The following is a 15,957-nucleotide window of genomic DNA, read 5'->3' as shown; positions in this document are numbered from 1 at the left end:
ACGAGTTATAGACTAGTTACCAACCCCAACAAAATATTAAATTTAACTTTTTAGAAATACATTTTTATTATAATACTAGCTGACCCGGCGAACTTCGTATCGCCTAAGTTATAGGTTTCCCCTAAGACAGACCGATGGAAAGAAAGTACCGTTACGTTTAATTTTCAAGATGATCTCGTTCGCATCGCTCAATCACGTCCTGGTTGAAGTTCGTTCGCTACGCTCACTCACCTTTGAGTTGGAGCTCGTTCGCTACGCTCACTCACCTTTAGGTTGGAGCTCGTTCGCTGCGCTCACTTGCCTTCAGGTTAGCTCGTTCGCTACGCTAACTCGCCTCCAGGTTGAAGTTCGTTCGCTACGCTCACTCACCTTTGGGTTGGAGCTCGTTCGCTACGCTCACTCACCTTTAGGTTGGAGCTCGTTCGCTGCGCTCACTTGCCTTCAGGTTAGCTCGTTCGCTACGCTAACTCGCCTCCAGGTTGAAGTTCGTTCGCTACGCTCACTCACCTTTTGGTTGCAAATTAGCTGTTGTCATAAATGTAAAAGAAATAATAGTGCTGCACCCTGTAATCCTTGTAACTTTAATGCTATTGAACATCATAGAACAGAACCAACTTGTTTAATTGAAACAGCTGTTAAGATTCATTAATTCCATTTCTCATAAGGTTAACATGGGAAACTCCAGAGCCACTGGGGCGGAGCCCTTTTAAGAATTTCGAAACGGGGAATAGTTTACGTCCGATTCGCATACCTACAGAATTTACACACCAAATTTCATAACGATCGGTGAAGTCGTTCCGGAGGAGTTTGCAGACAAACACTGTGACACGAGAATTTTATATATTAGATTTATATCTCGGGTTCTTAATACGCCACCCAGTTCTTTCTGGTTTCATATTACTCAGTAAATGTTTGGGTTAATTTTTTTAATCACTTAATAAAATGTGACAAATTTAATATGGGTCTGTCTTATTTAACAATAATTTCTTTCGAGATTTGTCTTTAGTTTAAGACATATACCCCCAAATCGAAAAATAACTCCCAATACCTTTTATAATCTTCATCAAAGTAATGACTTTGACTGTAGTTATGGATTATTTATTGGGAGTTATTAGAATTGGGGATATATGTACTTAACTAAAGACAAATTTCAAATGCAAATAATTTAATATTAAATTAAGGTGCATGACTTATTTTTTATTAATTAGTCAGATATTATTTAGTGACTAATACCTAAAATAAAAAACCTAATTCTCTACTGAGTAATTTGAGACCAGAAAGAACTTGGTGACGTATTAAGAACCCGAGATATAAATCATTTAATAAAAACTGATTTATAAAAAGTTAAATTTAATATTTTGTTGGGATTGGTAGCTCGTCTCTAACTCGCCCAATTTTAATGATCAATAGCTCAAATGAAAGCCCTTACATCATTAATTATTTAAGAATGAACTACTAACTGAAGATAAGGAAAATAATCGTAAAAAAAATTTCAAAGTACAAAACGTTCAAAACAAAAAAATGTATTTAAAAACGGATTTCGGCAATGGAATATGCAGTATATAGTAATAATATGTCACAACACTGTCGTTACAACAACAAAAATTATATCCAATAAGGTGGATCCAAAATGGTGGCCAAAATACGTTTCCCATCGAAATGAAGTACTGGCCATGCACCCAATAAATATCGATGTTGGTCCCAAGTCAATATTTTGAAAATTGTGCATAGAAAATGCTTATGGTATCTTTTTTCAAAATGTGTCCAATGTTGGGAAAATCCGACTCTGCACACCCAAAACTACAACATAAAACCATAAAACGTTTTCTTGTATTGTTTTTAAGGTTATATTCTATACTTCTCGGACTAATAAGAAACAGATTTTTGCTTATTCTCTCTATGATTAAAACTGAGGAACCGAATACGTAGGTTTGCTGCAATGGTAACTGCCAAAAAAGGAGTTTTTAGTAAAAAAATATTAAAACAGATAATATGAAGCAGAACAAAAAGTCTTATCTATATAGGTTTAATATAAAATAATATTAATATTTATGCTTATTCTCCATAAGATTAACATTGAGTTATCTCGGCAAGAAAACATACTAAAGTTATTACTTTCAATATCTCTGTAACAAATTGAAGCAGAACAAAGATTCAATATACTAAATTGTTAGGTTTTTGTGTTGAATCTAATGGTGAAAAAATAAATTTGAAATTATAACAAACTTTGTACAAAATATTAGAAAAACATATATTTGAGGTAAAAAATCTTATTTTTTAGCACATAATACCCTGAAAATTCATCTTTGGGTTACTTTGTCTGCCTAGTTTTCATATTTAAGGTTGGAAATATAGTACTTCATGTGTTTGCCAATTTTCGTGGAAATCAGCCAATCCTGGAACTATGAATCGACGAATTTGCAGTCATCTCGTCGATTTGAGGGCCTCACGGCGGCCATCTTGGAAAAACCCGACTTCCGGTTGTCCGATTTTGGTAGACTTTTTTCCTGGTACTTTCTACACCTATTACTACCAAAAACCGTTGAAAAACCATTTGTTGGAATTTGTTCTATCTTAGAGGCTTTTTTGGGCTAAATCGACTCGTCTACATATGCTTTCTTTTTTTATACATACAAACAAAATAATTAAGCAGTAAAGTTATTAAGTCAGTAAAGCAATATTGAACAGGATTTCCTAGAATAAGTTAGTGTGGGTTAGTTTAGGTTTAGGATTAGGTTATGGATTAGTTATAGGTATTAATGGGAAGACTCAATAATCTTAAGGCCGTAAGAAGAGTTTGTGTGCAATCTGTTAGTAGTTTGAATGTCATTGGTAAAGCCCATCTGTAACGAAATTATCTAAATATAAGTTATGTTTCTTTAAATTTACTTTTCACACCTATTTTAACTATCATCTTTCTAAAAAAAGAGTTCATATGATTTGTTGAGACGGCACGGCAAGGAAGCCGTACCACAGGATAGTAGTCAACATGTCTAATCACTAACCTGAAAACCTATTGGATACCGTAACGAAAAACAAACTAAAGCACACAGCTTTAATTCCAAATAAACACCTTTTTACTGTTTTAAGAACATTGAACACAGGCACAGTTGGTCCTAATGAAACTAAGAACCAATAACTTACCTGTCAATAGTAACAGTACTAACAGTAGAGCAAAACAAATTAAACAATTCCAACCATAGGCCTGTGTCAAACGGAGTCAACAGACGAACTGATTCTGATGCGACGTGTTTATCTTTGAAACAAGGAGGAGAGATAAGCTGGACTGGTTGGGGGGAGTGATGTAGGAGTGGTTATAGGCGGCTGGCGGGAGGAAGGGTAGAGGGAGTTTGTTCTGCCGTTGTATACGTTGTATAGTACATACGTACCTTTGAACCTATAGTATTTAAATATAAACTAGCCTAGAATCTAGAATTAATACATTTCAAATTATTTAACTTTGTTTTTTGTAAAATATATATATATATTATTTTTTATCTTCAATTTATGATCTGCTGTAAAGTGATCTTCAATGAGAAAAAAAAACAAAAAAAAAAACACTGTGACCAGAGTTGCACCAGCCCCACCCTTGTGGGGGCCATGATCTACAGTATACTACCAAATTACAAAATACAGTACAGTAGAACCTCGGTTAACCGAGCCTCGCTTAACCGAGACTCCGGGTTAACCGAGGCCGTCCTCGAACGATTTTTTTTATTTAAAAAGCAAAAGAAACACCCACAAACTACGTACAGTAATGAGCGTTTGGGTGCTCCTTTTATCGCAATACGCACGCTAGCCTGCAATGTGTTAAAACTACTGTACAGTAAAATGTTGGCAACTGTTGTGTTTCCTCGGCCAAATATTTGCGTAGCTTAGCGCTTATCTTTGCCGAATGCATACGGCACTGTCACCCGACACCGCTCGCCAGAGCAGCTGCAGGTGTTGTAACCCGACACCGCTCGCCGCCGGACCAATGCGAACTGTTTCAATGCCGAGACGCGACTGAGCCACTCGCTCTCCCCACCACCCCGATTCGACAAAAGTTTTTTTTTACAGCGATGAATCTGATGGGGCGACTGAGAAAATATCACATACAGAAGGTCTAAGAATGATCGAGGGAGCACTGGCATCACTGAGCTATGACTGGCATACATTGAACAACAAGAAACCGCAACAACAAACGATTTAGTTTGGCTGCGACGCTGGCGCAACAGGGCGGCTAGCCTAAGATCCTCTAATCTAAGTCAAAAAACAATAACTGATTTCTTTGGGAAAAAAGATTAGCTTACTTTGTTTATTTTTGTACAATGTACAGTAAATTAATTTCCATTTCTTTGATTTAATTTTGTAAACAGGAATACTGTACTGTAATTAAACTTCTGTACATTGTGTAGCCTATATCATACGTATTCAGTTGTGCAATAAATTGAGTGTTATATTAAAACAGTGTTTAGTATTGTGAGTGTTACCGTTTCCTCTCACGTTTTATTGCGTACTAATAACATTTCTTGTACTAATAAACTAAACAACAGTTTAGTTAATAACTTTTGTTCATGTTTTTGTATATCTTGAGCCATTTTTAGCCCCGGTAACGATTTTTAGGTTACGTTCCGTGTTATCCGAGGTTCGCCGTATCCGAGGTACCCTCGGTCCCAATTACCTCGGTTAACCGAGGTTCTACTGTACAAAGGGAAAAACATCAGTTTCTATTTAGCACTATTAGCAACCATGGTGGAAGGAAAATACATAGGTGTGCTACTGCTATTCCCGTAATTTGCCGACGTCACCAAGATTGCAAAAAAAAAAAAAAAAAATCAGCTGATGTATTGCCATATAAGTATATATTTGTTTTGATTTGATTGTTATTGTTTTTATAATTTTTCTAAATGGTTAAATGGTGTTTGCAATCTGGGTGACATCAGCAAATTACGGGAATAGCACACCTATGTATTTTCCTTCCACCAAGATTAGCAACGATATCACTGGAGATTACTCGACATAGGGGAAAATAGAGTTAGGTGTTTCATATTGAAGACGTTTGAGTGCACTGGCGTCAACTCAATGTTTCACTCTTATTTAAGTGTATATTTCACAATTTTTATTCACTCTTTTATTTTTTACATAATTTGTGAACAGCTGTATTCAGTTGAATTAGTATTAAAGTTAATTGTATTACGATAATATTTATAGTAAGCAATATACACTTGAATCAGACTTATCTGTCTTCAGCTAATCCAGCATATGATAGTAGCCTATATTTATTTAGAGAGTATGTTCATCATGCTCAATTTTTACTTATATTTAAAGAAAGATTTAATTTAGTGCCAAGAAATAAAACACACCCCTTACATACGCTGTATGCTGTACTATGCTATTGTATTTACCTGTGATTGTATATTAATTTCTTTTCTACTATAGAAAATAATAAAAAAATACTTCTGATATTTTTTAAACATTAGTTTTGTTAATTTACAACGTAAGAAATGTGCAAGTTTAAAATAAATTAATGTGTTGGATTGCAAAGTTAAAATTTCCATCATAATAAATTGAAATTCCACTGAAACTTTAAATAATAAAAGCCAAAATAAGTTATAAAGGTACCGCAAGTTTCCATACCGAGCCATGGCTCGGTCTCCCGGTATTAAATACCTAAAGTGAACAGTTACAGATTACTAAAGGTTAAAAATTGACATTAAAAATATGGGACTTTGCTATTGAAACTACAGTAGACCCCCTCTTAACCGACCCTAATGGGACCGGACCTAGGTCGGATAACTCAAAAGGTTGGATAAAACGGGCAATCCCTAAAAATCATAACATAATGAAGTGCTATTCATTTGGAATTATATAATCATCATTTTGAAGTCATACTTGCATTATTTATAAAATAAACTACTCTTATCTCCTTTTTCATATTGATAGAAAAGTCACAAATAAACACAAAACACAGTTAAGTCAAATAGGCCTACTTTCAGCGGAATATATTATTATAATACTAGGCAAGAGTCAATAAAATTCCTATTTTAATAACTTTAATACTGTAATGTATTAATTGATGCTTTCCAAATACATCGTAATACAGTACATCAGAACCTTTTGTCGACATTAAAGATACAAGCAACCATTTTGTTACAAAACAGGACGTTTATTTATAGCCTCTCACTGGAGGCTCCAGGCACAAAAACTATCTTGACCTTGGAGTTGTTAACCCCCTTTCCCTGCCTTCCTTACAAGTTGCGTTGTTTGTTTACTCCGGCAATAAGATAATCAGTTCTCAAAATCGTAACGCACTTTATGATGTTATAAATTTGCCGCACAGATAACAAATCAGATCAGATGTGCTCGAGCTACGAACGATGATGACAAACTGACAATAGGCTATGCTATATTTTTTGTGCTCAACACAAAATAGCTTATTGTTAGTCATATCCTGTGGAGATAGGCGTATGGTTCAGTTCTCATCGCCCAGCGTGGGAGCGGAAATGCCGAGATTCCTAGAAAGCGGCGGTTAAACCGAGCTGCTCTCAAATCAAGGTCGGTTAAAACAAACTGTATAATTTTACGATCGAAGGTGGATAATCCGATTATCGGTTAATACGAGGTCGGTTAAGAGGGGGTCTACTGTATTTGCTTCTATACAGGATTATGTTTTTCTGACTTGTTAAGAGACAATTATGATTTTTAGTGGCCTGTTAATGTTATTGATAAGCCCTTGAAGGAACCACAACTTTGTCGGGCTTTGCCCTCTTCTCAGAGGGCGCTAATTTTTAAAGGAAAAGAAACTTCCAAAAGCCTACACTGGATTTTAGTTGTAAAAAGTAATAATCAACCCTCTAATTGCAGTCAAAAGTAAGCGTTCACTTTGGATGTTAACCCTTTTAGTGCTACAGCGTCGCTGACAGTGACATGATGAAAAGTGCTAGAGGATTTTGACCAAATAAGCAAGCTTTTAGAAAAAAACTCTTATCTCCCTTATTTATTTATATTTTTTAACAGTTTTTTTTTTGTTTTTTACAAAAATGAATACACTAAACAATATTGCTTCATCTGTTACATTTTAGGTTCACCAAAAAAATTTATTTTACAAAATAATAAAATCTCATTTTACGAAAAAAAAAAAAAGTTTGATATGAAATAAGTTCTGTTGGATTTTTTTTTAAATGGTTATATGTTTTATTACTGTAAAAAGAATACTTTTGTGATCATTTTGATAAAAAAATTATGCATTTACACATCATACAATGTTTTTTAGAACATAAAACAAATGTCATGACATTTTACGGAAAACCCGAAGCACCATCAAAATGTTTTATAACTACCCCATTTGTCAATATAGTTGAATAATGTGACTTTATTTATCACATAACTAAATGTGGTAAAGGATTTTAGTAATTTTGTTAGTGATATAGGTGTATTGCCATGAAAAGATCTATGATGAAATGATAAATTTGATTTACCGACATTTTATTTTCTAAGTTTTACATGAAATAAAACTAGTTAGATAATGTACCAATATTTTTATTTTGCTCTTATTACAAAAAGCATTATTTCATGAATATTTTGGTGAAAAAATTGTCACCCTATGTGTCTAAACTTTTTTTTTATAAATAAAACACAAAGTGGTAATTGGCGCATATTTACATAATTACATATTGGTACAAATACAGATATAATTCATTGCTAAGGGGGGTATTGTGATTGACAACTTAGCAAAGACAGGCTAATAAACTAAAAAAAACAACTAAATATTAGAAGAAAAAATCTTACCATTTTGAGTAGGCCAGGTCATTTCAGTTTCCATGGTAACGGACGGTCAAATTATCCATGTCTAAAAGTTGTCTTATCCTATGCAACTAAAAATGTATTTACATATTTACAAGTCTTCACTTAGTTCATTAGTCTTTTATGTTTATCAACACCTATGGTGCTGGATGCACTCAGGATGTAGTCCTTTGTCACAGCGCACACACACAAATGCTGATCGGTGTTTGCTATTCTCAGTGCTGCATACCTTGCAGATCCGCAATTTTCTTCCTGGTAACTTTTTCACCCCAAAAAGGTTAGCAGGTCCACCTTGAGGTTGTGGTTGAGCAGGTAGGGTTTGTTGTTTGGTAAGGATCCATTCCTTACCAAGGTCGTGTACCAATGACTGCATGAATTTGATACGGGTCATAGGCTTTACGTTGTTCTGTTTGACATTTTCCTTGTATAATATATATGCGTTCAAAATCATGCGCGAGAATAGACTAAAAACTACTTTCTTCCAAACTTTAACAGTCCTACGCTCATCCATATATGCATACACCATCATGTCAGAGATATCTATTCCCCCCATATATTTATTGTATTCCAAAATGACATCTGGCTTGTTGACAACTTCTTCCCCTACCTGCCTCCTAACTCTACGCCTGACTTCACTGGTTGTTGCCTGAGATGCAGTGGAAATCAACAATACCTGTTTTTTTTTGAGTTTTTTTATCTCTAAACCCACACAAAAGAAGAAACCCTTTTTTGAAAAATCTCGGAACACCGACACCAAATTTTGATTTTACTGCGTCAGGTAGGCCCTTACGATTGGATCGAATGGTTGCGGTGTAGTATGTTCCAAGCTCATACAATCGAGATGCAAGGGGGATGGAAGCAAAAAAGTTATCTGTAAAGACATGAAACCCTTTATTTAGGTAATTACCTAAGGTGAGAAGTTTTTTTACTACAACAAATCCTTGGCCGAATTCCTTTTGCTCCTGTTTTTCTTCAGATGGGACACGTGCACCTTTATATACAAAAAAACCCAACACACAATTTGTTACGGAGTCACACAACATCCACACCTTCACTCCCCATCTGTGATGTTGTTTTTTAGGTAAGTACTGTTGTAATACTGTATGTGACTTAGTTCCGATGAGAGACTCGTCAACCGAAAGCTGCTCATGTGGAGTATAATAGTGGCGAAATAAGACGTTTGCGTGGTCTACAAGAGGCTGGAACTTTGCACATGGATCAGGTCTTCTTCGGGCAATGACATCATTGTTCACCAGATGGAAAAACCGTAACAACAGTTGAAACCTATCTCTTGTAAACATTTGTGGAAACCACGGCGTAGCCATTCCGGGGATAGTGGACCAGTAGGAGTATATTGTTGGCTTTCTAATTATGCCCATATTGAAAATGCAAGCAATAAAACCTTTGATCTCTGGAACGCAAGTCGGTAACCACTTCTTGGTTCTAGAGTTATCACTGAACTCAGAACGCTCCAAACATTGTGATGCATATCTATTTGTTTCTCTAACTATGCTGTTTAGAAGCAAAGTTGTGAAAAACAAATTGAAATATGAAACTGGGGGGGAATCTGGTGGTGGCATATGTTTTGGTCCTGGAAGTTCATGGTATGTTACTGGACGAAGTGGGAAATCAACATCAGGTCCAATTTCTTCCCAAATGTCTCCATCCGGTGCATTACCTGGAATTGGGTTTTCATGTGCAATAGGGTCTAGCTGTATGGGCGGGTTCACTATTTGGTTAGGTTCATCTAGGCCTACCATGGCAATAGGGTCTGGCTGTATGGGCGGGTTCACAATTAGGTTAGGTTCATCTAGGCCTACCATGGCAATAGGGTCTGGCTGTATGGGCGGGTTCACAATTAGGTTAGGTTCATCTAGGCCTACCGTGGCAATAGGGTCTGGATATGCGGTCGGGTTCAATATTTCGTCAGGTTCATCGACCATCTCCTCCTCAAAAGTGGATTGGACATTCCTAATCGGACTTATAGGAGGAGAATGGTGAGGATTTCGTCTACGTTTGGAAATGATTTGCTCTAACCTGGATGGTTTTCTCTTTTTGGGCGTCGACGACACAAATTCTTGTGTAGGCCCACTGTCGATCGATTCGTCTGCACTGTCGTCCTCAGAAGATGGTATGTAATCCATGTCTTCGTCAGTATCGTCAGCTTCACTTGGCGAATCCGATTCATCATCTGTCGTAGGTACGTCGTCATCCTCCTCTTCAAAATCGGAAATATTCTGTGTCAATTGGTCACTAAAAGACTGGTCAATTGTTAGTGTCCCAGTGTCATTTGAAGAGATATCACTGATCAAGGCACGAAGCCTTTCCTCGTCCCCGGCAAAGTTATCACGATCCATTGTTTCGAAAAAGTTCACCAATGATCCACATTACAACAACTCGTTTTATAAATAGGCCTAACTCGCAAAACTACACAATATCTATACGAATCTAAAAAAAGAGCACAAACTAACTAGAAAACAAAACTTTATACACAATAAAGTAAATAACTTTGTTTCAAAACAAACAGCGCAAAACGATATGTTATCCGTCGTCAGTCAAAGCGTCACTGCGCACAAAGAAACAAAGAATTGAAATGTAAACAGCTGACCGCTAGCGACAGTAAAAGAGCGAAATGAACCGGCGATCGATAATTTGAAGCTTTTGGAACATACTGACGCATTAACCAGCCAATGCATCCATGGCAACAATGCGTACTATACGAAATACGAATAGTCGCTGTGAGCGACGCTCGCACTTTAGTGTAAAAATACATCGTCGCTGGCAGCGACGCTGTAGCACTAAAAGGGTTAAGGTTAGGGTATATGAATGAAAAGACACATGCTAACAGTTAATTATTTTGAAATTTCAATTACATTTTTCTCTCTATAACCTATACAAACTAAAATAACAATTTTAATTGATGGAACATAACAGCACTGCGGGGGTTGCAGGGTGTTATTAAAGCCACTGGCTGCGGTTAGCAAGATCTGGCGTTCACCACTTGGAGTGCCGTGTAGTTACGGCACACGTGCCCCTTAACTACAGGGCACTCCAAGCGGTGGACCCCAAACCGCAGCACTACTGTCAGTCTATATTTTATTGTATTTGTCTACGGTATGATTAAGTAAGTTCAGAACTTAGCTTTGTTCAACATGTTCAAATTGGTAATTTCAACCACTGCCATTTTGCTATGATGAATCCTAAGAGTTCAGGTTTGCATCACTGTGTTTTTCCAATAGGGACCTTTAATTTAACCCATTGGCGCCGACTTACGAGCGTTACTCGTACGGCTGCTGCAGCCCCGGCGGCCGACTTACGAGAGCCGCTCGTGTCACCGCTAGGCAGCGCCATTTTTTATTTAGTTATTATTATTTTTCGCCCTTTTTGTTTCTTCTTACTATTATAATATTTATAAATATATTGCTTCTTGATTTGTGTATTTACTCATTTATTTTAGCAAATAACAAACAATTTTGTGTTGCAATGGAAACCACATATCACCAAAAATCAGCTGCGGTAAGGTAAACAAACTTTTTTTTTAAATGTTATTACTTATAAAAGTACACAACTTTTGATTTTTCTACGTAGGGAATCGATTGACCTTTATAATAGTAGTGTTATTTGGTGTCTGGATTAATCTTGGAATTTGTATATCAAGTTTACTTTCAAAATATTGTTTGTAAAATTTTTCTTTTTATAATCTTTATATATATATATATATTTTTTAGTTTAGAACTTTGACTATCCAATTTCCACTTTTCTGTAGACAATTTTACTGTGAACAAAATGGTGAAAGAATTATTAATTTATTACATAAGGTTTTCTTTCTATAGCAGTTAGAGTTAAAGTCTACAAATTCGGTAAAATTAATTGCCGCCAGAGGGTGCTGCAGGCAGCGATTAATTCCCTCCCCAATGGGTTAATACACTACTCAACATATACTCTCTTTTAATAATACTGCCTTCTGACTCCTTTTGAACCCTCAGTAGGACGGAAAAAAATCCATATATGTATGCTTTATAAAGTAGGTCTTTGGGTATAGTAAAAATTTAAAAGCTTTGTAGCATATCTGCTTCAAAAAATAAAATGACTGTTATTTTTGAGGACCCTGTATGCATATCCTTGACTTTTAACCTCAGATGTGTTCAACAAATCTACAAAGAATATCTCAAATTTCTCTCTCAACCTAACCAAGATGAACCAGGACGATGTTTATGAACACCTGATGCTGTTGATGAAGAAAACCTCACATCCACTTTACTCAGGAGAATAGTTACTCAAGGATAATGTTTTATGTATCAGAATCTCTTTGTGATATTTCACTCATCCCCTAGTGTTGTAGAAAATGAATTTTTACAATAAATGTTTTGGAAAAAATTGTCTATCTTTACTTATTTTACCTTTTAGAGGTTTTAGAGACTGGAAAGTCTTGTGCAATTTTCTGAATTCAATGATTGTTGTTGGGTACTTGTGGCGTTCAAGCTACGTTGTTGTGGTCGATTTATTGACTGTCACGACCAAACTTTTTGTGTAGGAAACGGCAATTGAATCCCTTTATTTATTCAGAGGAGACAATTTACCGCTAATCACACACCCAAAGAGCCAGCCAGCTTTGATGATTATTAATAAATATTATTTGGACCATTTTAACTACAGAACAGAAATACTATTGCCTTTGAATATATGCAATAATTATTACTGAAATCAGACAACTGGACACAACGTCAACTAATATTTGAGCACATATTGATATTGAAAGACAAAACTAGAAATAAGATAAACATTTTTGACTACAGAATCTGAAAAGAACAATTTTGGGAAATTTAGAGAAATTAAGAGTTATTACATTTTTAACACCGTATCTCTCATGGGGCCTTTCCCCCATATCCCAACTCCTAGCAGAGGTCTGATTCCTGGTTCACTCTACTCACCTCACGTGCTCGCCGCGCACGCGTGAGCACAGTCAGAGCAGAGTTGAAGAGTGTCTTCTTGGCAGGACATTTGAGTTGGGTGGATCAGTCTGTGGAGGCTGAGATCTACATTCTTAATGTGAAGCGATACACATTAAAATATTTCATCTTTAGTACAGCTAAATGAGCACACTTCATGCAAATACTAGTACAACATCCATAGACAATGGACATACAATTGTATTTATAACCTAAGAAAAGCAGTGCTTAATTTGTTAAAAATGAGGTGCCGGAACTGTAACCTATTTAATGTGATTTGTACCTATTTATGCCAATATTTGTATTTTCCTGAAAGAGAGGTTTGGGAACTCCGTTCCGCCGCGTCCCCCTGTCAATCAAACGCTGAGAAAAAGTGTAGGGTTTTATTAGAGCATTTTGAATGAATGTGGAGATAGACATCCAAGTCTCTGACACTCTTAAGCAGGGTCGTCTCGTGGTTTATTGGCACCCAGGGCGGGATGTTGTCAGCCCCCCCCCAAACACATAATGAGTGATGCTTGTTATACAAAGTTGCACGGCGGGTTGCGTCGCTATCTGCATTTTCATTCCCAACAACAGATACTGAAAGGATATAATTACCATAAAAAAATAAGTTACTACAGTCAGGAATCAGGGATTAAATTACTACATTTTTTTATGGAAATCTTTTTTTTATTTAATAACTAGCTGTTTGCCCGTTCTACGTACGGGAATCTTGTAGTAAGTTGAAACCTTCTTATTTTCAGAACAGGAGTTGGTTTGCATATGAATATTTCCTGATATGCTGGCAAAACTATTGTTGTATAGGAATACATATAAACCTTCGCAAATACAATATCTGACAGTTTCAAAGCCAAAACGGATGCTTTACAATTATATGTCACCCGATCGTGTTAGTCCATATTTTATATCTAATGATAAAAGGAATTGCTTTATAGGTCTATGAGGCATAGCCCTACGGTAGGCCCGTAATTGAAAGTTACTTTTCACACTGGTTTAAAAGTAGTTAAAATACTACCTCAACCTCACTACTGCACACTTTATTCGGGTTGAAATTTTCATTAACAAAGGTGCTTAATGTTAATGCTTAAAACATCTTGTCTTTTCCACGAAACACTTAGAAATAAGGACATTAATGCTTTACCAACAGACAGCATACAAACACAAATACAGAATTGAATTAGGGGATTTCCTACGCTTTAACATTGCAAACAAAACAATTATTTGAAAGTTTTTATAGTGTCATCAAATGGCTAGTTGTAAATAGTAATGTGCTTGTACGTAAAAATGATTCTTACTGCTACCACCGGTTCTAAGGAAAAGTAGCAATACCAAACACCAACGTTTACATTTAAGAAAATAACTATAGTACTTACGACCAATTCAAACTGTCCTTCTAATCAAACTGTAGGCCCTATTATAGGTGTTAATCCGTTGGCAAATACATAAATAAATAAATACACAGGCCACAAAACACGTAACATGTAACGTTAACAACGTAAAGCTTTAAAAACTCACTATGGTTTGCTAAAAAAAAAAAAAAACTTTCACTTGATGGGGTGCAGTAACAAAGTTATTAATCTCCCTTGGTTTTAATTTTCTTTTTAAGTTTTCAAAAATCAAAGTTATTTCCCATTAATAGCATTATTTGTAAGCAATTTTTAATGTTAACGTATTAATGACAATTTGAAGAAACCACCTTTATCCAAACAAATGTTTCTTATTTAAAAGATTACGTAATCTCTAAACGATAATCGGTACATATATCTAGCAAACATTCGGAGGAAATGTTACAAAAACGCACAAATCTGGGGTTTTGGACGTTTTTAGTTTTACTTCCTAGATAGGAAAAGTACCGATATCGTTGTCAACATCCACGATCACCCACTGCATTTGTGATTTTTTACTTTGCACTTTACACAACTGTCCTTGAAACGTCGTCAATAAGTGAAAACCTTTTTGTAAGCTATTGGTGACGATGATTAAAAAAATATAGGTAAGTTTCCCAGTACTAATACAACACTAATTCACAGCATTTCCCTCGGTTATCATAACTCAAGAACAATCGTTGCACTTGCGATTAATTAAACCGGTCAAGTAAGGCACAACGTTTTTAATCTCACTTGGTTTGGATGTGCTAACAAAACTTGATTGGAAATGGTTGAGGTATTTGTAAACAACTTTTAATGTAAACATATCAGTGACAGCTAGAAGTGAGAACTAATCCAAACAGTTGATCGTTATTTCATAAAATGTAATAGTAAACATTAGGAGAAAATTTGACTAAAATCGAACGAAATTGGGTTTTTGATGGTTCGTTATTTTGTTTTCAAAGAAGCGAGGCCATGTTTTAATAGCCAAAGACACTCTCACCAATCCAGTAAATACAGAAAAATGATTAGAACCTTGATCGGTAATCTAGTTTTCTAGGAGAAGGCCGCGTAAAATTACATTTTGGCGTTACAGACAGAGTCACAGAATAGACAGACAAACAGACATACAGACAGAAATTGATATAAGACTCGTTTCGGCTTTCTTAGGCTATGAAACATAAAAATAACCAAAAACTGCATGATCCTAAGCAATGTACAGACAAAACTCTAATTTTATTTATATAGATTTAAATTTATACAGTTAATGTAAGAAAATATTAAACCAATAAAAAGTACTATACTATATATGTTATTAATTAATACATTGCAAATTGAATGTACACTAACACAATATTCACGTAAATAACTCGTAATCACTCATTAAACTAGGTGTCAAACAATATGTATTTATTCAATAAATACATACAACGTAATATTAAACATTCAGTTATACATAACTTTCCAAAATACGATATGTACATCTAACCTAATTTTTCAATTTCGTTGTATTACTTTTGCACCGGCGCCCGGGGCTGCAACGGCCCTGCTCCTAAGACATGAAAATTAATAAAGTAATGCACTAGTGAGCACATCTTGTTTTCAGAGAGCACATGGTTGGTTAGGTGAGTGACTGAGGTTTCTGGTGCCCTCTCCTGGCTAGTTTCCCAAAAGCCACAGCGAGGTGTGTCTACTATGTTTTCTAGAGTCATTATGATGGCCGCCAACAGCCTAGGCCCCCCACCAGAAACAGGAGCAGGAGCGGCAGACACGGCTTTAAGTATGTGGAATAGTGATCCGAGTTGTTAAATGCCTTTACGATTTAAGTCAGAACCATCCCAGGCACGGCCTTT

At 35.8% G+C, this 15,957-nt stretch overlaps 1 protein-coding gene across 3 annotated transcripts in view; it reads left to right on the top strand.

Moving 5' to 3' along the window:
- LOC128988575 (uncharacterized) overlaps positions 1–12,162 on the top strand; it is a 78,090-nt gene extending 65,928 nt beyond the window's left edge. For all 3 annotated transcript variants that reach the window (XM_054409972.1, XM_054409971.1, XM_054409973.1), the window contains one exon: positions 11,925–12,162. In XM_054409972.1, coding sequence (XP_054265947.1) covers positions 11,925–12,058 — 134 coding nt within the window. In that variant the 3' untranslated portion in view covers positions 12,059–12,162. The remainder of the gene's footprint in view (positions 1–11,924) is intronic.
- The last annotated feature ends 3,795 nt before the right edge of the window (positions 12,163–15,957 follow it).

Source organism: Macrosteles quadrilineatus, unplaced genomic scaffold, assembly GCF_028750875.1.
Source record: "Macrosteles quadrilineatus isolate MER2022 unplaced genomic scaffold, UCM_ALF_1.0 Scaffold_3__2_contigs__length_128488019, whole genome shotgun sequence".
NCBI lineage: Eukaryota > Metazoa > Arthropoda > Insecta > Hemiptera > Cicadellidae > Macrosteles > Macrosteles quadrilineatus.
This window is presented reverse-complemented; position numbering and strand designations above follow the sequence as displayed.